This window comes from Onychomys torridus, chromosome 15, assembly GCF_903995425.1.
Source record: "Onychomys torridus chromosome 15, mOncTor1.1, whole genome shotgun sequence".
Taxonomy (NCBI): Eukaryota; Metazoa; Chordata; class Mammalia; order Rodentia; family Cricetidae; genus Onychomys; species Onychomys torridus.
Genome location: NC_050457.1, coordinates 28,794,832 through 28,821,469, shown reverse-complemented (window position 1 = coordinate 28,821,469; position 26,638 = coordinate 28,794,832). Strand labels below are relative to the sequence as shown.

Here is a 26,638-nt window from a genome sequence, read left to right as displayed (position 1 = left end):
TATATATATGTATGAATTTTTTTATTAAAAAGCATATGGAAGGATGGCTAAGCAGTTAAGAGCACTGGCTACTCTTTCAGAGGACCCAGGTTCAGTTTCCAGCCCCCACAGAGTGGTTAACAAACACGTGTAACTCCAGTTCTAGAGAATTTCACAGCCTCTTCAGGCTTCTGAAGGTACTAAACACATATGGTACACAGACATACATGTAGGCAAAACATCTATACACATAAAATAACTTAATTAATTAAATAAATAAAATCTCAAAAAAAAATTTAACTAAGCTGTGGTAGCACATGGTTTTAATCCCAGTACTCACAAAAGGCAGAATCAAGAAGACCTCTGTGAGTTTGAAACCAGCCTGGTGCCATGAAAGCCAGGACTACACAGCAAGATAGTTTCAATAAATCAGTTTTAAAGAAGGAAAATAAAAGACCCAGTGACATCACTTAAAATGACATATTTATATGATGCATTCAAGCTTCTTTCTTATAGAAAGCTAGAAAATAAATGGCAGCTAAACTGAAATAAAGGAGAAATTAAAAAAATATACAAGTAAAGCCAAACAAGCTACATTTTTATTCACCGCAAAATTTATGAAGCTGATATACCCTAGCAAGATTGGCTGGTAAAAATCATAAGTTATCAACAGCCAAACAGAGGAGAAGCAGCACTACAGAGCCTGTATATTATAAATACTTTTCTGACAATAAATCTGCAAAATTGCAACTTACCAAAACTGACATGAGATATTCTTTAAAAATATTTCCTATCACTATTAAAGAAACTGAACCACACTTGAGAACATGTCAACAAAAAGTTCAATCCTAGATATTCTGTCAAAGATTTTTAAAGAAATAACACTACTCTTATACAAACTCTTTCAGAGAAGAAAGCAGTATCTTCCAATTCATATTATATCAGCATTATCTTCACATCAAAAACTGAAAGATATTAAAAGAAAATTATAGGCCAATATTCTGTACAAACACACAGGCATAATTCTTAAACTTAATATAACAAATTGAATTTAGTAACATATAAAACGATTAAGACATGAACAAACAGGGTTATTCAATGACAACAAGAATTATTTAACAGCCAACCATAAATATAAATTTCTTACACATATATATATATATATGCAAAAAACTATGATGTCCTATAGCTCTTTTTTAACTTGTGCAGAAAATTTTCAACATCTAGTCATATTTTGAAATTGTACACAAACTAGGAATGTAACGTTTTAGTCTAGAAAACCTTAAGGTAAGAAATTAACCACAGGGATTCCTATATAAAATTTATGTGATGATATAAAATGCTGAAGAACAATGAAAATCTTTTCATTGTTGAACATCAAGACTTATGATAAAATGATGGAAAATGATATAGTATAGGATTTTCTTAGATTTGTGGGGAAATATAATCTAGAAACAAACACATACATACATAGTCACTTGATTAATTAACATGCATACCTGCAATTCAGTATTAAAAAGGGAATCTTTTTCAATGAAACTATATATAAATATACTAAATGATGACCCTAAATGTAAACATTTAGATATTAATGTAATTATACAAGTGACACAATAGCAAAAGATGAATACTTTCACAATCATACATGAAAACTAATTTAAGTGTTTACTACTCCAAAGGTAGTAGAACCTGGGAGAACAGAGCCTAAAACTGAGGTGGACTAGAGTCTCAAGCAATAGCCAGCTTCATTCAGCGGACAGTCTATATTCTGAGGGTTAAGAAGAATCACATGGGTAAAGTGTATAATCACAAGGATAAGCCATGTGGGGCAAAAACATGGTTTTTTTCCCCCATTGAGGCATTTAAACCAATAACAATAAACAGTCGTAACGAATAATCTAGAGTGAACTCACACTTTAACTGCTACATCTGGGAAGGGCATGAAGCACACTCCAAGAACAATTCAGTGTTTTTGAAGAAACTGAGATCACAAAACTCTAGTCTTGTTTTCTTGGAGTTTCCTCACAAGTATTCAGAATTCCTTTTGCATGATAACTCCATTTTAGATCTTATTCCGACATTTAAGGATTGGTAAAATGGTGGGACAAGTAGGTCAAAGTGTTTGCTGCCAAGCCTAACAATCTGAGTTCAATTCCAGGGCCCTACATGGTAGAGGAAAAAACTACTTCCTCAAATTGTCCTCTGATCTACCACATCTCTCTCTCTCTCTCTCTCTCTCTCTCTCTCTCTCTCTCTCTCTCTCTCTCTCTCACATACACACACACACACACACACACATGCTCGCATACACATACACATGCACACATGGACAAACACATGATACATATATGTAATAAAAATTAATATGAATCACAGATATAATTTTAAAACTAAAATAATAAATAATTTAGAAGAAATCATACAAGGACATCTTCATGACTTTGAAGCAAAGGTTTCTTCAGCAGATCAGCAAAAGTTCAAATCACAGAAGAAAAAAAAAAACTTGTCAACTAAACTTAAGTTTAAATTAAAATCCCCCCACTGATCAAAATATACCAGTAGGAAAAATGAAAAAACACTGACTAGATAAAATATCTGGAAGGCATATATTCAACAGTGGAATTGTATCTGAAACTAGCTAACAACCCTTACAATTCAATTTCACAAAGACAGACAATTCAAAATTCTAGTTGGGGAAAAATACCATGGAGTTGGGCTTGGTGTCACACTGTAATCCAATCAGTCAGGAAGACTGATACAAGCCTATGCAATTCAGTGAGACTGTCTCAAAAGAAATAAAAATTAAATTTAAATGTAAAATAGAAAGAACATCAACTGACGAATAAATACAACTGGCCAATAATTATATGAAAATGTTCAATACCATTACTCAACAAGAAATACAAATTAAACCTACAACAGCATGTTACTACACACCTACTTGTAAGATAAAAAATAGTGCTGAGCAGCAAGAAAATGGAATAATCAAAATTTTCATATACTGCTGATGGATATATAGCTGGTACAGCTATTTTGAGAGAATGTTTGGCAGCACCTAGTCAAGCAACACATATGTCTGTATATGACACAGAAATTTTACTTCTGGGCATGCACTCAAGAAAAATGATTACTTCTAACTACCAAAAGAATTATATAAGAATGCTAATAGTGATTTCATAATAACAAATATTAGAAAGCATTGAAGTGTCCTTGAACAATAGAATAGATAATCCAATTTTATTATAGGTCACACATTAGAACACAATTAAGAAAAAGAACAAATTATTGCAACATACAATTTGAGTGAATCTCAAATGTGTGAAGAAAAAAAGTCCCCACAAATGAGTACATGCTATATGATTGGGAGTGATGGATGAAAGGCAGGGTAAGTGACTGGGTTGAGAATGAGGGTCCTGTAATGTGCCAGAAGTAATTCATATTTTGATTATTTAAAAATCATATAGAACTCTAGACATCAAAATTGTATACAATCAGTACATTTAGTTAACAACTTCCTTTTTTAACTGGAAATAATACATATGCTTACGCAAGGCAGTAACCCTACAAAAACTGAGCAATATATGAGATCAAAGGATTCTGTGAAATGACAGCTGTATCTAGAAAAAAGTAAATGTCACAAGACTGGATCTGAGTTTTAGGAAGTAAACAAACAAGGAAAAGTTTAGGAGCAAAACTATGGAGTTTTTAAAAAACCTGCCAAGTGGATGTGATGATTGACATGCACTCCTGTTAACATGGTGTGAATCAGCACTTGCTAATGTTTTTCAGACCAGAAGCAGCAGCAGTCTAGTAGAAATTCATTTTTTTTTTTCATGTCCTACCCGAGACCTTCATAATCTGAAACACTAAGGTAAGGTACACGAAAAATCTGTATTTGACAACTCCTTTGTACAATTCTGATACACACAAAATTTGAGAAATAGACTGGAGAGATGGTTCAGCAGTTACAAGCACTGGCTGCTCTTTCAAAGGGCTTGGGTTTGATTGCTAGTGCCTGCATGGTATCTCAAGCTTAACTCAAGTCCCAGGGCATCTGGCACCATCTTCTGGCATGTGGCACATAGGCATACATGTAGATAAAACACCCATATACATTTAATTAATTAATTAAATATATTTGAGAAACAAATTTATAAAAGAAAGTAGAAGATTTTGAGTCTATAAATGTATACCATTAACTACGGCTTTATTCATTGTAAATGTCTTATAAATCACTGAAATAAAAGTCATTCTATCAAATGAGGGATCAAAGTTATAAGATCTGCTTGAGGAAAAAGCCGGTAAGCTGATTTTAGGCCTATTCAAGGAGACATCAAAGTGAATATCCTCAGTAGGCAGATGGAAATATAGGTCTAAAAAGGAGGTTAGATCCAAATTATAGATCCACAAATAGAACAGACAAAGTAGTTAAAGCCAAAGGAATCTACAAACTGCCTTATACTACTAGGTCTTAGAGAAACAAAGATGTATGAAAACAAAGTTTGATGTTAGTGTCAAAAAATTATAATATAGAAGAGACAGTCTCAAATTTTCAATCTCAAGATTCCCTTTCCCAGTCCCCTAAAAGCGAAGAAATTAACATATGAACCTACTAACTAAAAAGCAACAAAGACCTAGTCCATGTATTTTTATAAAGAATATATTTGCAAACACAGATGGCATACTTGTGCAAACCTCATGTCTAGCTAAGCAAAGAATGGTGAGATATTATCTCCTGTCTCATACAATTTACTGGAATAGGCTGCTTTGTATGACACTTATTTTTAAAATCTGGTCTTTCACAGGTTAGTAACTAGGAAAATATTGCAATAAACTTTCTAGATAATTGGGAATATTTTTCGTTGCTACTATACCAAAACTCTGTAAGACAGTTTTGCAAAACGATTTTCAATGTCAAATCTCAAAGTCATACAAATTAACTTATCAAACTCTCTTCATGCAGAACAAACTGAAAATGAACAAAGCAACTGACAACTACTAAGACTGCAAGGAAAATGGCTGGAGCTATTAGTGTCACAGATAGGGATCTTATGGAAATCTCTAAGGTGCTGTGGTTTGAAAACTGCTAATTATATCCGCAACACAGGCAAGAGTTCAAACCCCAAACAAGCATGTACCCCACACTGCATACATTTTGTCTAATTTGCTCTTGCCCATTCTTTGATCTGCACCATAATTATCCCCTCCCCTCCCGCACCCTCCAGAGACTCAGTCCTATGACCCTGCCAACTAAGGACAGACCCTATTAGCCATTTTGCCACCTGGTGTCCACGAAACCCACTATGCGTATTTTCACCTCATAATTCATAATCTCTGCTCTTGCAACTTCCTCGGCCTAAAACCATTTCCTTGTAGACAGTCAAATGTCTCATACCATACCTCATCTCACTCGTGTCTCCTCAAATATCCCTTGATCATGGGGCCTTATTATTCTTATTACATTTTATTTATTTTTGTGTCCTTATTGGGGTGCCCGTGCCGCAGGGGACATGCACAGCTGAGCGACTGCTTGCAGGAGTTGATTCTCCTCTTTCATCATCACAGTCTCAGGGAATGAACTCAGGTTGTCAGGACTGGCAGCAAGCCCTATCACCCACTGAGCCCTCTCACCAGCCCAAGTAAGGTTTGCCTTAAGTAACTTCTTTTAAAACGACAAGCACCTCAACTTCAACTCTGGATACTTTTATTCTCCATTATCTTTCTCCACTGTGTTTGTTACCATCCAGCATATTACATATTTCCTTTTTTTTTTTAACAGTCTATCTTTCTATCTACAACACAAGCTCCCATGAGGGTAAGGTCTTTTTTTTTTTTTCCTTTGCTATTCCCTACTACACCCCTGCTGCTCAGAACAGTGCTTAGTGTTGTACTTGGCATGTTTTAGATGGGTTACATTAATAATTCACATGTTTTTTATTGAACACTATATGCCAGGCACTCCACATCTTAGAAATGAATATTTGTTGAACCACATGAATACTGAGTACATATCTGCCCCAATAAGCAAAGATGCAAACACAGAGGTTGACAATAAACTTCAGAAAATAACATTTAAGGGACAAAGGAAATATGACATCTTCAAACCAGACATTCTTTTAGTAATCTTATAATCAGGTAATCTAGAGCTGTCACTGACATAAATAAGCATCTATTCTTTGAGAAACCTTTCTAAGAGCAACAGTTTTAAATGGATATATTCCCAGAGGTGTCAATCACAGAACAGACAGTGGTTTTTTTGTTTGTATGTTTGTTTCTCCACCACCTTAATAGTCCAGAAGTCAGATGGGTACACATTGCTCCTTCAAAGGCCTGTCACTAGTGCCCCTTGACCCTTGACCTTGTACATCTGAGACTAACTGACATTTCAATGGCATTGTAATTCTGTAATCTCCGGAGCTTCCCCCAAGGTACTAGCATTTTCATTAACATGGCTGATAGGCATATGGGTGGTATGTTTGAAAAGAAACATGAGAACATGAAATGCTACAGGAAAGCCACTAAGAGCCTCCGTCAAGCTGCACAATCCATAAAAAAATTACATTCCCCAGATACCATCCTGCTGTCCGACACATACTGTTTTAAATCCTTCAACACACTGCCTTCCTTGCTATTTTACAAAATTTTTAAAGGCAATCTACCAAAAAGCAATGAAATCCATGAAGCCATCTTGGTTGAGTTTTAACTCTTTCCACTCCCTGTACCTATGAGCATGGCCTTATTTGGAAAGAGGCTCGATGGAAATGTAATTAAGCTTAATTAAATGAGATGATCTGAGTAGACCATAATTCAGTGACTTATATCCTTGTAGGGCACGGGAGGAGTAGGAAGGCAGCGAAAGGAAAGGGAGAGGGGGGAGAGGAGAGTAATCACCACGTGAAGTAGAACCAGAGATTAGAGTGATGCATTTATACATATTTTCAGGGACTGCTGTCCTCACCAGAAACCTGGAGAGACACAAAAGAACCAACTGTGCCAGGCCTTTGATTTGCCAGCCTTCAAGACAAACCTTTCCTTTTACTGACTTAAGCCACCCATTTTACAATACTTTTGTCACTCCTAGGAAACTAATGCAATAGTGATACAAATAAATAAACAAAGAAATAAATAAAATGAGGAAAGATATATCTTCCACCAGGGAATAATCCAAAAAAATTTCTGAAGTTACTTTGCCATAATGGGGGCAAAGAAGGGCAGGGAGCATAATTCAGAGTGGAGAAATTTAACAAAAGTCAGTGTCTGCAGTTTTGACAATATGCAGAACTGAAAAGATGTGATTTTTTTAATGGAATTTTATTTGTGGCTTTCCTAAATAAATAAATAAAATATACCAGTATAATCAATGAGAAAAACATATAAATTTACTTAAAGAACATTTTTAAAAATACCTGATTGATACTCCATAAAAATATTGAGATCATTAAAAACAAAGAGTATCTACAGAAACTGCCATAATTAAAAGCAGTCTAAGGAATGAAAAAGACCAAATGTAGTGTGGTCTTCTATATGGAATCCTAAAACACAAAAAGAACATCTAAGAACATACTAAGGGTATCTAAGTGGAATCCAGATATTGATTAATAACATACACATTTCTGTTTATTAATTGTAATAAATGCTCCAACACTAATGTAAAATGTTAATAATGGGAAATATGCGAATCCTTTGCAGTATTTCACATCTTTATGTAAATCTAAAATACTCTTGAAAGTTCACTCAAAATAAATCAAGACCAAAACCCAACTCGCACTGTAGTTAGATTATGTTGTTAAATCCCCATTCAAGACCATCCTATCGGTTCAGATTATACCACTGTTTACCATAGTCATTCATTCAGAGTGTTTCTTTTCACCATCTACTTTGTACCACACACAATTATGGGGGCTTAGAGTGGTAATAAACATGAAGTTCCTAGTGATTTTTTATTCTGATGTAAATGTGTTTCTTTTCTCATTGCTATGACCAAATATCTGTCCAAACACAACTTAAAGGGGGGTTCATTTTGACTTTCAGTTCATAGAAATACAGTTCATCATGGCCAAGAAAGAATGGCCGTAACAACAAGTTGGTCCATGATGCCAACCAAGAAGCAGGGAAATGGAAATGCCATTGCTTAACTTGGTATCTCCTTCCCATTTTAACTCATTCAAGAATCCCAGCCCATGGAACAGTGCTGCTCACACTCATGGTGAGAACCTTCCTTCTAGTTAAATTTCTGTGGAGGAACCCTCACAGACACTCAAGGATATGTTCCATTAATATCCCAGAGCATTCTTTAATCCAGTCAATCTGGCAATAACCATAGAAATGGCAAAAACCAATAGAAAATAACCATCACAGATGTTTTCGAAACTTCTGACATGATCTTTTGCATACAGTTATCAACTATACACCCCACAGCATCTTGGACTTAAACACTTGTCAGTGAACGCATATGAGCAGATTATAAGCATAGGTATATGGTAGCCTACGCCTATGAGTGCTACTTAGTAACCATCTACCCCAGTGACCAGTACCATAACCAAGGAGCTTTGGTAAGAAGTCACAGGACTTAAAGAATGGGATTTTCTTCCAAAATTAGAAAAGAGCTATCTATGTACAAAATATTTTAGAGGGGGAAAAGAACTAAAATATTGGAAAACGAAAGAATAGCTGGGAGAGGTTATTCACTGAGTATTTGATAGTCACTTCTACCTACAATGCATCAAGCTTCTCAACATAGTGTTTCTAGCATCAATTCCCCAAACCAACTACACCTTCAGAGATCACTTCAAAACTCTTGCTCCTTGGTATTAAGCAACAGAACAACTATAGGTTCTTCATCTTCTAGTTGGCCACCAACCACCTCCCTGTGTTTCCTTTTATCTTGTATATACAGACACATACACACTCTCTCACATGCTACTGAAAAGCCAATTCTTAAACATTGTTCTGTCTTCCAAATCTAGCTGTTCTTTCTGTTCTTATTCCACTATGTCATTAACTTATAACTATACTTACACCAAGCAAGAGTCTCCAACTGATTTCTGCTTCTGATTTTTAATCTCTTCTATTAAAAACCACATTTTCCTCAAACACCTCTTGGGTCACGTCACAAACACCTTTTTGACAGTCTGCAGTAATTTATTCTACTTCTGTAACTCCTAGACAAGCATTCAACGTATTCCAGCACACCAGGCTTAATATCCAATTAATATTTTACACTGGCATCGTATTACCCTTCCTTTGCACTGCTGTATCTCCACATTTCCAAATATTTTCGACCTTGAGTCACTGGAAGCAATCAGATGCATTGAGCACAACTTCCTAACCTAAAAAAGTATTTAAGTGCCTGACAATTAATATTTACAAATGTCTCACTGAGAACTTAAATTTTCATAGCACAAAAAAGGGGGGAATTTTTAAAATTAATCTAAATTTCTCAACAGGTTTCCAGTCCCCTTTTGTGCAGATACCAGGCCCAGTTTTTCTTCCCCTAAAACTACTGGCATTACTAACTACATCCAGAAGGGAGTTTAAACAGTGGCCCAAAAGGGTTGGCATGCAAGACTCCCTGCCAGCTTCCAAGGCTTCTTGCAGGTTTCCAGAGTCACCACCCTCCACTCCCCTTCCAGGGTCAGATAAGGAAGATGGCGGCCCACACCTAGCAGCGCCTCCTACAGGTTCTTCAGCACTCGGGTCCACGTCATACACATCGTTGAAATGAAGGATGGTTAAGTCATAGGAGTCCATGTCTCCTGACTGGTTCCCCGGAGTAACCAGAGAGACCTCTTCATCCAGCTCTGTGGGCTGAGACAGCGCCAGCGTTGATGCCTCCTCCTCTAAGGCCTCCATCTCCCAGGCACAGCGTAGGAAGCCTCTCCCTGAGCCCGGGCGACCCTGTACGCATGCATGCGCAGGATAGCAGCTGGAGCATGCACAGCGCTTGCTGGGCCTGGATCATGGGTTGAGGCCTGTGCTGCTCCAGACCCAGGCTTCTGTGATTGCCTGACTGTGTCTCGGGCAAGAGGTGGCCTCCCTGTACCTGACAGCCGTTAAGAGCCCAACGGAAACCCTGATGCCCCTTGGTTCTTCTTTGGCAGAATGAGGTCATAGATGTAGGAAAATAGTCAACGCTCGTTTCTTTTGCATCTTACTGAGTAAATAAATATTTTTCAACTACACGCCCCCCCCCCTTTTTTTACAGGAAAATGTGACAACTATTAAAGACCTCAAATACATTTTTTTTTCCTACACCCAAATCTTTGATTTCTATCTGCCTGAGGGGTCCTGGGTAACCATTGATTTAATAACTGATCCCAGACTGATGCTGATGCTGATTCCAAAAACAGCAAAACAAACCCAGTCCTCATCCTGGGGGACTCTGCATAATTTCACCTTGCCCTTATCCTGTTTCTTTCCAGACCTTATGGGAATCTTTGGAGCCCTTTTCTGCCTCCCATAATCCAAATGTCACTTCCTTTTTTCAGTTTTATTTAAGATCCAGGCAATTTTCACAACTAGTTTTCTGATTTACCACGAGATTCTTCATCTGTAGCTTTCTTTAACACATCTAACATTCTGACCCTGAAATACTGTTCTGTAGGATATGACATTGTGTGTGTGTGTGTGTGTGTGTGTGTGTGTGTGTGTGTGAGAGAGAGAGAGAGAGAGAGAGAGAGAGAGAGAGAGAGAGAGAACAGAGCAAGTGAAAACTAATACTTTTATTGAATTACATTTTAGGCAGTTCTTGTGGCCTGATGGAGTCCATCTAGGCAATCAATGAGGTACCCCAGAGTGCGGCAACCTCTTGGAATACTGCCAGCCAATTGAACTTGAATTAAATGGATACATCTAGAATACAAAGTGCCAACTTTGAAAAATAAAAATAAAACTTGAAGAAATAAATAAAATTAAAGGATTGGGGAAGTGGCTATAACCCTCTCCTAGAGGCCAACAATATTTGTACAAAGCAGGTCAGTCTTTTGGACAGTTTGTATAAGAAAAATTCCAAAGCCAAGCAACAAAAAAGATAAACCTATAAACTTATTATAAATGTGGGTATAAAATACATTTAAAAAACTAAATCTAACAGTACATGTCAAAATGGTATTACTTAGTTTACCTCAAAATCGTAAGATTTACAACAAAAATCTATCAATGTAATTCAGCATAAAACAACTTAAAATAGAAAATCAAGTTATTAGTGGCAAATTATGTAAGAAATACTTGATGAAGTTAATCAGTTATTATTTAAAAATTTGTAGCTATCTAACAAATGAGAGAATCTTTCTTATTTTGAAAATCCAAATTCTACTAAACTAACTTTAAATATATTCCCTATAAAACCAGCAATAAATTAATAAGCCTTATCACCACCACTGTTTTAACAGATCATCGGGTTTTAAAAAACAATTAAGTCAATGGATAAAATTTTTGCCATCTATATATCCAACAAAGGATTAATATCTAGAATTCACAAACATAGATTCTCAAAAAAATAAGAAAAAAAATAATAAACTGGTCAAAAACTGGTCTCATGAACTGAACAAAATTTTTAAAAGAAAATCAATTGCTTTAATTAAGCTAAATCCTCATCTAGAGTTCAAATAGCCGATAAACATTTTTAAAGTGTTCAACATCTTTAGCCATAAAAGAAATACAAATTAAAACTATTTTTAAATTCCATATCACCTCAGTCAAAAGGACTATTATCAAGAAACAAATGATAGCAAGTGCAGCTGAGGTGGGGGAAGTAACTCTTACACACTATTGGTGAGATTATAGTGTGGTGCAGATTTTGAAAACAATGAATTAATACTCTTGTTATTTGAGTATGATATAATTCCATGTGTAGAAAAGTCTGGGGCATCCAAGTACAAATAAATAAACTACATGAATGGTGCACGTAGAAAGGCCCTTTTCTGTCTTCGTAAGAATTCTATAAATCTAAATTCTTTTAAATTAAAAGTTTGTTTTGAAAAGTAAATACATATATGTGTTTGAATTCATAGAGTAGTTCAGTGAAACCACAGTATACAAGACTAGTTTGCAGAAGCCTATCACAGCCTATTCTTTACACTACCAACCATCAATCTGAAAAATCAGAGCAATAAAATTCAAGTCAAAATAATACTCAAAAGAATGAAAGTATATACAAATAACTTTAAAAGAAGCAACTACTTTGTACACCAAAAATTACAGGGTATTGTATTGCTGCTGAGAAACAATGAAGTTGTAAGTAAATGGAGAGATAGTCCACGTGTGTGATGGACTTAATGATTTATTATTAAGATTCTATCTAAACTGACCTAGAAATTCAATGCTATCTGTGTCGACTGATACAAGCCTTTATGCAGAAATTGGAAAGCTGATTCTAAAAAAGGACCAGAATTTTAAAAAAGTAAATAACAAGAACATTTTTCTTTTAGTTCATTGGGTATATTTTCTCTAACTCTGTGAAGTCTTGATCTCTGATAATCAACATCTGACCTCATTTGGGGTCCTGTTATGGTTGACTCCCATTTTCCAGAGAAATGGTCCATTCCTGTTTCTTTGCATGTCTAATAATATTTGGTTGGAAACTAGAGATTTTATTATGTGCTGCAGTGACTTAGAATCACCCTGTGTTTATGTGAATATGGCTCTTTGGTTTTACTGGCTAGTCCATTTGTTTGGGTTCAAAATGCAAAGTTTGTCTTCCCTCTGATGCATAACTATTGATGCATAATTTTATGGTTTGCAATTACCACCAGGTCATTAGCCTTGGTATTGGTGCATACACTGTACCTGTGTAGTAAAGTGGTCATCCAAAGATCTGGGCAATCATTATACTAATACTCAAGGATCCATCCTAGACTGGACTTTCTCTAAGAACACATCATCAATTTCCAGATCCTCCATCCTCCTCAGACACTGCCTATCTTACCCATTACAATTTTCCCACATATGAGAAATTCACAAATTTAGGAACACTTTATATGGAGACTTGGGATATTACTCTTTATAATATAAGAACTTTCTTCTTAAATTTCCCACTGCATTTCCAGCCATAAAGTCATGTGGTACCTTGAGTTGATAAAGCTGTGGATTATAGTTATGGCTTTCTAATTAAATGACCCTGTGTAGTTAGAGTTTTCCTGCCTGGCCCATAGTCAGAACAAATCTCTCTTACCCGCCAGTCCCACAGTCGCTCAGACCCAACCAAGAAAGCACACAGAAACTTACATTGTTTACAAACTGTATGGCCGTGGCAGGCTGCTTGTTATCTACCTTTTCTATCTTAAATTAACCCATTTCTGCTTATCTATACTTTGCCACATGGCTTGTGGCTTACCAGTGTCTTTACATGTTGCTTTTTATGGCGGCGGCTGGCGGTGTCTCCCCCCAGCTTTTTACTTCCCAGAATCCTCTTCTCTCTTGTCCCGCCTATACTTCCTGCCTGGCCACTGGCCAATCAGAATTTTATTTACACAGAGCGATATCCACAGCACTTTCCCTTTTCTTTTTTTTTTTAAGGAAGGTTTTAACTTTTACATAGTAAAATTACATATAACAAAACAATTATCAAGCCAGAATTATAGTTACATTATTAAAGAAGATATCCTATCTTATATTGGTGAGTCTAAGGTTTTATATCTAACTTATCTTGTATCACAACTGAGCAAAATTATAACTATCTAGTCTTCAACCACATCAAAGACCTCAGAAGGATATAATATTACCTGAGAAATGGGAGAAGGATGCAAGCAACTTTCGGGAGTCTTGCAGGGTAGACAGAGACAGCTGGCAGTCTGGACAGTCACCTAATGTTTCTTTGTAAAGTTGGGGCATTTGTCTTCAGCCCACAGGGCTAGAGTCTCTTGGTCACTTTTTTTAGTGTCCTGTAGAATGTCTGGCAGTTTCCTCTGCGAAGCAGGAACCTGAAGGACCATTTTGTCAAGCAAAGTTCAGTGGTCACCTTTCTATGGGTCCTGCATGTCCAGTCAATCAAGCAGTCCAGGCAAGAACAGTTTCTTGCCCAAATGGCTATTTTTGCCAAGGTGAAGATAAGATATGAAGTGTCTTCAATGCCCATCCTCGTCTCTGAAGTAAATCGGTGTTGCCAGGAGCAGACATGTCTCACTGTCCAGAAAGTCTAAATTTTAAAAATATTTTAAATGCCATATTCTGAAGGTCTTTGAAGTATTTGAAGATTAGATAGTTATAATTTTGCTCAGTTGTGATACAAGATAAGTTAGACTCACCAATATAAGATAGGATATCTTCTTTAATAATGTAACTATAATTCTTGCTTGATAATTGTTTTGTTATATGTAATTTTACTATGTAAAAGTTAAAACCTTCCTTAAAAAAAAAAAAAAAAAAAAAAAGAAAAGGGGAAGTGCTGTGGATATCGCTCTGTGTAAATAAAATTCTGATTGGCCAGTGGCCAGGCAGGAAGTATAGGCGGGACAAGAGAGAAGAGGATTCTGGGAAGTAGAAGGCTGGGGGGAGACACCGCCAGCCGCTGCCATAAAAAGCAACATGTAAAGACACTGGTAAGCCACAAGCCATGTGGCAAAGTATAGACTAACAGAAATGGGTTAATTTAAGATAGAAAAGGTAGATAACAAACAGCCTGCCACAGCCATACAGTTTGTAAACAATGTAAGTTTCTGTGTGCTGACTTCAGCAGTAAAGAGAATGGTCCCAAATTCAGAAGCTAGCCAGATAATAATTGAATCTTTGGCTTTTGAGAAAGCAAATGCAGCATGCAAGAGAATAATCAGGCCGTTAAAGGCGAGATCTACACCCTTGGAAGATTGGATTAGAGACACGGTTAATGTTGAGGCTCATGATCATGATAATATGTGGGTAGGAGAAGCAATTTTAAGAGGTTTGAGGAATGTTAGATGTTTTGGATGTGGAAAGCAAGGACATTTGAAAAGGGACTGTAAACAGGGCACTTCTAGAAACAATGTTTCTTCAAGGAACAATGGCAACAGAATGCCCCTTCCTTCAGGAGTATGTAGAAGGTGTGGTAAGGGAAGACATTGGACCAATGAATGTAGATCACCAAGGGACAGACAAGGTAATCCTTTGCCTCAGTCTTCAGGAAACTCCCAGAGGAGCCTCAGGCAGGCCCCTACAGTGAATCCAGTTCAGACCTTTCCTGCAATCGTAGAGGAGACCCCTACTCAGAGCAGTTAAATGACCAAATGCCTATTGGAATAAACCAGGCTACTCAGAGTAATGGAACAACTGAGACAGAGAGAACTGAAAATTCAGGAGAAACCATAAAGAAAAATTTTTGGCAAACTTCTATAAATGAACAAATACCAAAATTAACAATAAAAATAAATGGTGTTTTGTTGTCTGGTCTGGTAGACACAGGTGCTGATGTTACCATAATTGCACCAGAATTTTGGCATCCTTCTTGGCCTCTTCAGGAGGTAAATGTTCAACTGTTAGGAATTGGAACATTATCTCAAGTTAAACAGAGTGCAAGATGGCTCGAATGTATAGGCCCAGAAGGACAGAGAGGCAGATTAAAACCATATGTGGCTAACATAGCCATGAACCTGTGGGGTCTAGACCTGTTACAACAATGGAATACTCAGATTAACATCCCTCCAACCTCAGAAATAAATAATAAACTAGCACATGTTTCTGAGAGAAATATTAGAAGGTATTATTCTAATGAGTGGTCACCAGCCATCCATATTATACAAGAACAGGGCATAAAAACTGATGATCTTCCAAAGACACCAACAGCTCTACCTTTAAAATGGTTAACAGACAAGCCTGTATGGGTTCATCAATGGCCTTTAACAACAGAGAAACTCCAGGCTTTAGAAGAGCTGGTAGAAGAACAGTTAAATGCTCAGCATATTGAAGAATCTACTAGCCCATGGAATTCTCCTGTATTTGTTATTAAAAAGAAATCTGGTAAATGGAGAATGGTAACAGACCTTAGAGCAATTAACAAAGTAATTCAGCCAATGAGCTCTCTACAATCTGGAATTCCTTTGCCTACTCTGTTACCTAAAGGATGGCCTCTCATAGTTATTGATTTAAAAAACTGTTTCTTTTCAATACCCCTACAAGAAGATTACCTATCTATCTGAAATATGTCTATGTATATCTAGAAGACTTAACTAACATGGCTATGAGTATGATTATCATAGATGACTAATTATTAATCTATTTTTAATTATCCATTTCAATTTAAAATGAGCTATACAAACATAATACCTTAAACACGATTAGAAATATACACACTGTATAACAAAATTAACTAAGTTTGTATCAATAGACTAAAATCTATACCAATGTAAAACATTTTAAACAAGTTGTTGCTCTTTAGAAGTAAGTTCCTTAAACTACCCTTTCATCCTATTATATCTATATCATATCCCCTTTTCTTCTTTAGAAAGAGATCGTGTTTATAATCAATCTACTTTAAAGAAAAATATTGGTTTTTCTCTGTCCCACACTAGAGGGCTCTTCTGATTTGGGACACAAGAATCTCTTAACCTTTTCTTTTAGCAATATGTCTGGGTTTAGAGAAGGAGTGAGCCAATTCCATCTCAAAAGCCAGCTGGGAATTTGGGCGTAGTTTTCTTTTACTACTTCCTGCTGGAGAGGGGCGCTGTATCTTATGGGGATACAAGGAAAATTTTAGGATTATGGAGTAGTCCATTAGAGTGAACCTCTGAGCCAGTTGCCTTGAAACCATTCTGGATGTCAGATCATCTGGGCCATGGTGTCATTGGAGACCTTTCAGGTGGTCTTGGCTGATCAAACCTGATGTATCTCAATCTGGAACAATTCCATAGCCTCTGACTTTCTGTGGAAACAAAAGCAGAGACTCTTTTCCAAAGCAACATATCCTTATATCCAAATTTTGAAGTTAAGGTACCTTTAAAATTTACATATTTGTTTAACTCAACAGTTTTTACAATCAAATCTTTTTCTGCAGTTAAAAATCCCAAAGACAACATAAACCAGATTCTCTGTGTAATATCCACCTTTGTAAGACTGAAACGCTGCTGTGGCTGCTGGCTCCGCCCACCTCAGCTTTCCAACATGGCGGTGGTTCAGTTTACCACCAGCTCTGGGTCTGGAGCCATGTGTACGATCAACTATCAGAAGCAGTTCTATCAAAGCAGCGCATAGCCCAGAAACTTTTTTTTTTTAAAAACTAGCAAAGGCTAAATCCAATATGCAGCAGAGTAAAGTGCTGCTTGTAGATTCCTCATTCCCGCCGCACTGCAGGTCAGACGCACACGCCAGGAACCCGCCATAGTAGCTCAAACCAGCAGGCTGCAGCTAACTTGAGGGAGACAACTAGGAAGCTGTTTTTAGCTCTGTCTTAGAATCTTTTTTTCTCAGGTTTTAGGTGGAAATTCTTGCCAACACATTGGGCGCCATTTGTAGTTAGAGTTTTCCTGCCTGGCCCACAGTCAGGACAAATCTCTCTTACCCGCCAGTCCCACAGTCGCTCAGACCCAACCAAGAAAGCACACAGAAACTTACATGGTTTACAAACTGTATGGCCGTGGCAGGCTGTTTGTTATCTACCTTTTCTATCTTAAATTAACCCATTTCTGTTAGTCTATACTTTGCCACATGGCTTGTGGCTTACCAGTGTCTTTACATGTTGCTTTTTATGGCGGCGGCTGGCGGTGTCTCCCCCCAGCCTTTTACTTCCCAGAATCCTCTTCTCTCTTGTCCCGCCTATACTTCCTGCCTGGCCACTGGCCAATCAGAATTTTATTTACACAGAGCGATATCCACAGCACTACCCTGCATCAGGAGAAACCTATCAGGCAAACCTCCCCTCAAATTAAGCCACAATCTTACAATCTTTAGTCCTTCCTGACATAATTTCTCGAGGGAAAAAAAAAAAAAACCTTGCCTCTATTTTCTATTTCAAGTGCTCCCAATGTTTTCAATTTATTGCCCAGTTATAATTACCATTTATTATATGAGTCATATAACTATTTTACTCCATTTACTAGAAATTTGTCCTCTTCTTTAAAATTTCCCATAGTTGGAGGTTCTTTTAAATTCTGTTACCGATCATATTTTAAAAACGTACACTGTTTTCTTGATATATTTGGCTCAATAACTTCTCTTGTCCTTTGGTGTTCTGTGTTGCAAGAGAGAAATCTGAAGTCATATTTTTGTTATTTTGCAATTGGCCTAATTTTCCCATAGTTGGGCTTATAGGGTTTCTGTCTTTCTTAAAATCCTAATATTTGGACAATTTTGCCAGCATGTGAGTGGGTACAGAATTCTGTTCAATCTTATTTACCTTGCACGTGATGACCTTTCCAATACACGTGCATAGGTGACAGCTTTGAGAGACCTGTACTAAAGAAATTCCTAAGACTTTAGTGGTGAAAGAACTAGAGGAAAGTACTTGCTTGAAGTTGTGGGTGGGAATTCTCTGACATTCCTTTTCCTCTGCCTCTAAATGACAGAAATTCTTGCCTTTGATATACAAAAACTGTTTTAAGGCTGATTCATTGCAAGAATAATTGTTATTTTATGAGAATTTCAGTTCCTAAAGAAAAAAAAAAAGGTGTTCCCCCTTCCTTCATGTGTATCACTCTCCATATTACACTCAAGAAAGTGACTGTTACCATTGATAGAGGGATGGGACATTTAATGGGTCCCTTCCAATTGTAATGATCACACTACATCTTCATCATCTGGGCAGGCATCCAAAAGGAGCCATACTGATTCCACTCACCATCATTGCTTCTCTCTCACTGCATTCCTGTGACAGTTTAATGTTTCCCAGTGCCTTTGAAACAAAATGCAAAAGTGTGTTGAAAAGCACGGAAGTGCAGAATAAAAAGTAACACGTTCTGAATGTATTTACTGTAGTTTTCTGTGACACAATGCCCCATGAGGAAATGAAGATACAAAGAACAGTGAGTAAGTTGCCTCTACTTTCTTCTAGGTACCAAGATTATAATGATAATGATTTATTTTTTCTAATTTTAACTATGCACACCCCTTCTTTTACCTTTAATTTTATTTCTAGATTACACAAATACATACATATACAGATTCCTTCCCAATATATATTCCTTGTATTTATTATTTTAGTGTCATACTGGCTAACATCTCAAATGTATTGTTCATGTAAGTTATAGCAGGAGCTCTTGTAGTTCCACACATCTTAAAGATAATATCTTCAGTGCTTCATCATTATAGATAAGGTCTCCTCTAACATTCAGCAGATATCTTTGACAATAATTGGCCATTTTTTTCTTCCTATCTAACTCAGAAAATTGCTGCAAATTTTGTGAATGATATTTTTCTATAAAGCCAGGACGAGAGGTGTAGCACAGTACTACAGTACTTGCCTAATTTGTGCCAGCCTCTGAGTTTGATTCCTAGTATGGCAAGAAAAACTATTTTTAAAAAAAACTGTCATGCAATTCTTAACATATGTAAGCTGATAATACAAAAAAAAATGATTTATTTCTTATATTAACTCAACCTTTAAAGCTAGGCATTATGGTACATGTCTGTAATAGCAACACACCAGAAGCTGACACAGGAGGATTACAAGTTCAAGGCTGACCTGGGAACATAAATTTGAAGGTGATACACACTTTTTCTGGAAAAAAAAAGAATAAAATAAAGGAAGGAAGGGAATAAGAGAAAGATGCCAGACATGGTGGTGTATATTTGTAATCTCAGAATAATTTCAAGGCAAGCCTGGTCTGTATGGTTAGTTCTAGGCCAGCCAGGACTACAAATAAGACCATGGCTCCAAAACAAGCTACTTCTCACACATGGTACAAACCCAGATTGGTAATGTTATAGCAGTATTTCCCTATATAGATTTTCCTTGTTCATGCTTTTTAGGGGTTCTGTTATATATGCTTAAAAGTGATGTCGAACTATAATTATACTTTCTTAAGTCAAAATTAAACTTATTCTATCGCTTTACACTATAAAATAGTTTAGTTAATAGAACAGGGTTTATCTGTAGTTGTATTGTTGGTGGAAAAAATTAACATCTTTTTCCTATTTGATATTTTGAAATAAGTGCACCTAGTTATAAAACCCAAATATGTGCAATGAAACACACCAATAAAAAAATGTAGAACCCAACAACTTTGCCTTATTCATCTTTCTAGTGCTAGTTTGCTTCTCACTGCATTAATTACTGCCTGGTGTCACTTTATCACACATGCAGTCTATGTAGCCAATACCATACTCAAGGGACTGAACAATCGCATCAGTATAAGATCTAAACAGCCTGGGCTGGAGAGAGAGCCCAGAAGTTAAGAGCACTTGCTACTCTTACAGAAGAGTTCCCAACACCCACATGGCAGCTCCAGGCGATCCAGCGCCCTCTTCTGGCCTCCATGGGCACTGCATGCACATGGTGCACATGCATACATGCAGGCACAAACACCCATAAAATAAAAATAAATAAATCTTTTTCTTTAAAAAGCATCTAAATATCTGAATGAACATGATGACTCAGCCTGCTTTTGCCAGGCAGCAATCGTCATAGCTCTTCCCTCCCCCAGCTCAACCCTAGTATGGCTTGATGGCGCATGGCAGATACATGGAAGGACTAAATCCAGGAATGTCTAATCCTAACACTTTAAACAGTGCTAACATCACTGGAATCTTTTCACTACTTCATTTGGCTTCATCGTCAGGCAGGCTGTCTCTATATTGTGGACATGAGGCCCTTTCTGGCTCCCCCCATCTACCTTGTCATTAATTCTAGAGTAAGGAGTTAGGAATCTTAATCATCATGTTCCCCATATCTAAGGGATGGAAGCCTTGATTGTCCAGACTGTTTTCAGACCTTTCTCCATCATATGCAAAGTGGCACTCCATAACTTCATTCCCTCTAACTAGAATCACATGAAGAGGAAGAAAGACAGCTCCCTCAGCGAGAGGGAAGGCAGGAAAAAGCAAAGCCATCATTACATTGCGTCAGACTTCTCAGAGAATTCTTGCTCTATATACTCTCCTGAAGAAGCTGACATCATGTCAGAGATGCACAGACTGCTCAGGGAATTCTTACTCAATCCAGTCTCCTGAAGGAGCTAAAGCTGTACTTTCACCAAGAAGATTCCCAGATATAGAGTTTGAGCCCATCACTTACATCCTAGATTTCAGATGTGACCTGCATAATTTTAAGTCTCATTATCATATCATATTAATACACTCAGCTAATTTTTCCTACTAAACCAGCCTCTCTATTTAGATATTGTAGATGAAATTCAGTCTCCTAAATATAGAACTCCATAGACCTTCACACATCCTTTTTCCCCGTCAAAGCCCTGTCAAGTCTTCCTTCCTAAAGTCTCCACCACCTACCACATACATTTCCTTTATTATTACTATTGTTTAATTCCAGGCTCCTTTGTTTTAAGATAACAATCCTTCCCATTTTAAACTCTACTGTATCCATTCTATGCATGGTCCTTCTCAAAATACTGCTAAATTTTCACTTCTAAAATTTCCAATCAATTTTCTCTATTGTTTATGGAAGGCAGTCATCCAAAACACTTGGCCTGATATTTCAACATCAATTACAAACTGGCTCCAAAACACTTTTACAATCTTCTTGATTATTCTTTGATTATGTAAAGCCTCTTATCTAGCCAAACAATGCATTTGCCATTCTCCATACCTAGTGTGTGTGTGTGTGTGTGTGTGTGTGTGTGTGTGTGTGTGTGTGTGTGTGTGTGTGTGTGTGTGTGTGTGTGTGTTTGAGCCCTCTTCTTGTGCTGTGGTACTTTCCAATTTCTTTGCCTTGAATGTTTTCCTTATTCTTTTCTCCTTATCTGAGCCCAACCTCCATTCTCCAGAACACTTAAACTTTCCCTATTTTATTTTTATAACTTCAACAACTTGATACCTCTCTCCTTTGAAGCCTTCACATCACTTTGATTCACTACTCATTCAGTAGCAAAATACAAGCCTTTCTCTTCTCCAATAGTCAAGTACATCAGTGTGCATGTTGCAAGCCTGCCCAGCTCTTACTCATTCCTCCCTAGACACTATCCTCTAAAGGACATAGCACACAAAGAGCTCCAGACCTAAAACCTCTCTTGTTGCCCAAAACCGCAAGCCTAGAGTGGATAAGTTTGTACACCAATGAAGTCATTGAATTGCAACTGTTCTCTGTTCCCAAAAGTAATTGGCATGCTCTGTGTCACTGGACTTCTGTTTCTTTCTTTTTTTTTTTTTTTCTTCAGATCTTTAGATCCTTCTAGAAAATGGAGCCCCACTTTAAATTGTAATCGACTCCTCTCTGACCTCAGAAGACAGATAGTGTATGATGCTACTTGCTATTTCTGCTTTTGGGCTGGAGCCCTCTTCAGCAAGGACCTGTTTTATTTGTCTTTCCATTCTCAACCACTTAGCAGATAGTATAGGTAAATGAATCATGCCAGATTTTTGCTTTGCAATGAGCTTTTTGTTTTTGAATAACTTTCAATGAGTAGAGAGTTTACAATAATAGCACAGAAAGTTCTTGTAAACCTTTTGCCCCAGTGCAACCCTCTCACACAGCCATAGTGGTCTTGTTTAAATGAAAACCAAATAGTATTCAAGTAGTGCAGACTTGGAACTCACAGATCATTCAGACGTGTTCCTTTTCTGAGCTACGGTTCACCCAGAAGTGCTGCACTGGGTCCAATTGGTGTGTCTCTGTAGCCTCCATAGGTCTTCCATGGTTTCTCAGTCTTTCCTTGCTTTTCCAGAATTTTGGAAGAAAATCAATAAGGATTTTGCAGAACGTTCCCTAAGCTTAACTTTGTCTAATATTTTCTTCTTCTCCTATTTTTCTTCATTGACAAATAGAAGTTGTACTTCTTTTCTTAAGTTTTCTATTGACATATGTTAAATATATATAATGATTGGTTTCGTTATGACATTTTCATGTATGCATTCTTTATTTCAATCACATCTGACCCTTATTACTCTCTCTTGTCCCTCTTCCATTTCCACTGATCCCCTTTCTCTTTCCAAATAGTCCTCTTATTTTTATTTCTTTTTATTGTTCTCTCTCTCTCTCTCTCCCCACCACCGTGTATGTGTGTGGGTGTGTGTGTGTATATGTGTGTGTGTGTGTGTGTGTGTGTGTGTGTGTGTATTTATGAGTTTAACAAGGACTCATGGGAGCATTATTTATAGGAATATAGGCAACTTACCAATGGCTATACTACTTAAGACAATTTCTCAGCCTCCCTCAGCATAAAAGTATTTCCTTGGGAGGCAGAGGCAGGTGAATCTTAGTTCAAGGCTAGCCTGGACTACACGGTGAGTTCCAGGACAACCAAGGCTTCACAGGGAAACTCTATCTTGAAACAAAACAAAACAAAACAAAAAGTTGTATTTTTCTATCAGTATAACATGATGTTTTTAACATTGCAAAATGCCTAAACCAAGCTAATTAACATGAATTATTATCTCAGATTTTTATTATTGTTGTATGGTGAGAACACTTAAAAATCTGCTTTCTTTTTTAGTACCAAAAAGTGCTATGTAGGCTGCTGGAGGTCAAAGGAGTCACCAATAGTCTTAGCCACTGTGACCCCTGTGAACTAAAATAATGACCAGTGTGGCAAGATCTGCCCATGGGTACTATAGTGACAAGAATATTACAGGGTAACCAACTGCTTTCTGATTAGATTTATGGCTGGCTCCAAAGGAGAAAATATATGCCTTGTCCTGTTAATTTGCTTGAGAACTGTAGTTGGGAGCTCACAGGCCCCAGAGGTGAATCTACCACTATTATTCTGCTAAATGTACATGGTTTGAAGTTGCTCTATAAATTAATATCTTGGTGCTCAAAGATTAGTGGAGGTCTCAGACCTCATTGAAGAATTTTCTTTGTGTCGTGAATAGCTGTTAGAAAAGAAACAACAGGTCAAAGGGCAGAGAATAAGCATAAGTGGAGTCCTCGACCACAAATGGAACGTCTGCATCATCCCACACATACTCACAATGCTCGGAGGCCACCAAGAAAGAGGGAGGGAAAAGACTGTAAGAGTCAGAGGTCAGGGAGAGTCGGGTTAAAGCAACATTCTGGACATGGCAGAAACACTGGAGTCATGAGCTCACAGCAGCTCTGGTTGCCTACGCAAGACTTGCAAAAATCAAGACAAATGACATTCTAACACGAAGCAGAGAGGAGTTCATGAGCCCCCAGCCCTAACTGAGGAGTTAGTGACAGTTGATGCCTTCTGGGGCCTCCCCCAGTGTCACTTTTCTTGAAGGGTCTAGACCCTGGACGGTTGATCTCACTCATGTAATGGTCCCACACCCATGAGTATATGGCCAACACCCACTGAACTGAGTGATTAAAAACAAAACAAAACAGGGCATGAAGCGGGGGAGGGAGAGGAGGTGGAAGTAAATCTGAGAGGAGAGGAGAGTGCATATGAGCACAATAGGTAAGGAACCTTAAAAGAATAAAAAGTTATTAAAATATATTTTCTTTAAAAATATAATACATTGTTATTAATTGTAGTCAACATAAGTGTAAATGGATCTCTTGGATTTACTTCTACTGTCTAACCAAATTTTGAATACTTTGACCAGTGTCTCCCAAATACTTAGCCCCTGAAAACAGAAGCAATGTTTTTGGAACCCCCCAACAAAACAACCCAAAACATGATAAGGCTTCCTTGGGCATCTGGACAAATCCAAACCTTCCAAAATTTGCCTGGTCTCTTCACAAAAAGCATCACCGTCAGCCAGTTTGCCACTAAGAGAGTTAGCTCTTCTCAACCTAGTCCTACTTTATTATGACACTGCCCTCTTACTTTGGCATTTGCCTTATCTACACAAGTGGGAAACATGTCTAATTTCTTGGGCCCATTTAAATCATATAACCTAGTCTCCTGAGGATGCCAGCTATCAGTTAAGATTTACCAATGACAACCTATCTTTGTTACAAAAAAAAAAAAAAATTAAATACCTTTCAGCACTGAAATTCACTGGAATCTATGTTAGCCTTACAGCAAAGAATTATCTATTTGCTACCAATATTAATATATGGCTCTGCAACATGTTCATGGATTGAGTCAGATTCAATTATTTCTTCTCAGTTTACATGAATAAGATTATTTTTTCATAATTTTCATTGCAATTATAATTATAGAATAACTTGAAAAGTTAAATGTATAAAAAGGAAGAGTTATTCCTTTAAACATACACAAAATATAGTCAAGTATTGATACCCCAGAGGCATTTCCTTTTGAGCATTTCTGTTCATCAATTTTTACTCTGTCTTATCCATTTTGCATTTCTTCCTAAACTTGATCAAAAGCGTATTACTACATCGTTTCTCTTGTTAATGTTGTTGTGTAAAGAATATTGTTTCCTTCAGTCAGATAATAAAAGCAACATTGATTATTAAAGCAGCCATTTGACTTTAAATGGGACACTAGAGGTGGAAGTTACATATGCTATGAAGGTACACTAAAGTTATGTTTACTTCATCTGGGTAATATCAGAGACCCTGTCATGGAGATTGACTCTCAAGTGTATGGGGAGGACAGAAAGTATTTTGCACATCTTTGAAGAAGGACGAAGGAACTGAGTTCACTCTGCCTGGATGAGGAACCTGACCTGATAGGAACACTTGCAGATGCAAGAAATAGCATGATGAGGATAGGGCCTCAACGACTGTGTCACAGCTAACAAACTGGAGGAGCTGGTAGTGGACTCTGCAGTGGCATCTGAAAAAGTGAGAGGTCCTGAGGCTGCAGTGGCTGCCAAACAGGAAGTAGACATCCTCTGCTTCTGCCAGACTACCGGAACTTAGGTATCATATAACACCTTCCAACTTCCACAGAAGTGGTAAGAGGCCAGAACAAGCCGAGAAGGGTTTGGACCATATCCTACTCTTGTATCAAACCCTGTATCTCAAAGTCTCTTAGAAGGGTCCTTTTGTTTTCCAATCCCCTCAGGGAAACAGAAGCCAAAAGTCCTTCCTACCATGGAGTTAAAAGGACTCTCCCACTCTCATTGTCTCTTTTTTGCTGTCAGAGTTTAAGATACATAACTTCTATTTTTTTTTTGGGGGGGGGGTAGTTTACTTTTTTAACTTACCTCTCTTCAAGTCTTTTAAATATACATGAAGGTGAATTCACTGGCTACATTTTCTTGATGCTGCAACAGGTTAGCAAGGAAAGTTGTAGAATCACTACTCAGAAACAGCTTCAAAGAAACAACACAAGGCAGCTTTGGAGCAGCACCTTCCTGCTGATTCTGCACCCTAATAAACTTATCTGGGGTCAGAGAACAGAACAGCCACTAGATACAGAGGCCAGAAAAATGGTGTCACACGCACTGGAAACAGCCAGGCATGGTGACACACACCTTTAATCCCAGGAAGTGATGGCAGGAAGCAGAAAGGCATATAAGGTGTGAGGACCAGGAACTAGAGCCTGGTTAAGCTTTTAGGCTTCTAGCAGCAGTTCAGCTGAGATCCATTCTGATGAGGACTCAGAGGCTTCCAGTCTGAGGAAACAGGATCAGCTGAGGAACTGACAAGGTGGGGTGGCTTGTTCTGCTTCTCTGATCTTCCAGCATTCACCCCGATACCTGGCCTCAGGATTGTTTTTAATAATAAGACCTCTAGAGATTCTTGCTACAACCACCCTCTGCATCA

At 37.5% G+C, this 26,638-nt stretch overlaps 1 protein-coding gene across 1 annotated transcript in view; it reads right to left on the bottom strand.

Moving 5' to 3' along the window:
- LOC118596088 (snake venom 5'-nucleotidase-like) overlaps positions 1 to 9,861 on the bottom strand; it is a 41,255-nt gene extending 31,394 nt beyond the window's left edge. The window contains exon 1 of the mRNA XM_036206816.1: positions 9,641 to 9,861. Within this exon, the coding sequence (XP_036062709.1) occupies positions 9,641 to 9,831 (191 nt within the window). The 5' untranslated portion in view covers positions 9,832 to 9,861. The remainder of the gene's footprint in view (positions 1 to 9,640) is intronic.
- Positions 9,862 to 26,638: the final 16,777 nt, after the last annotated feature.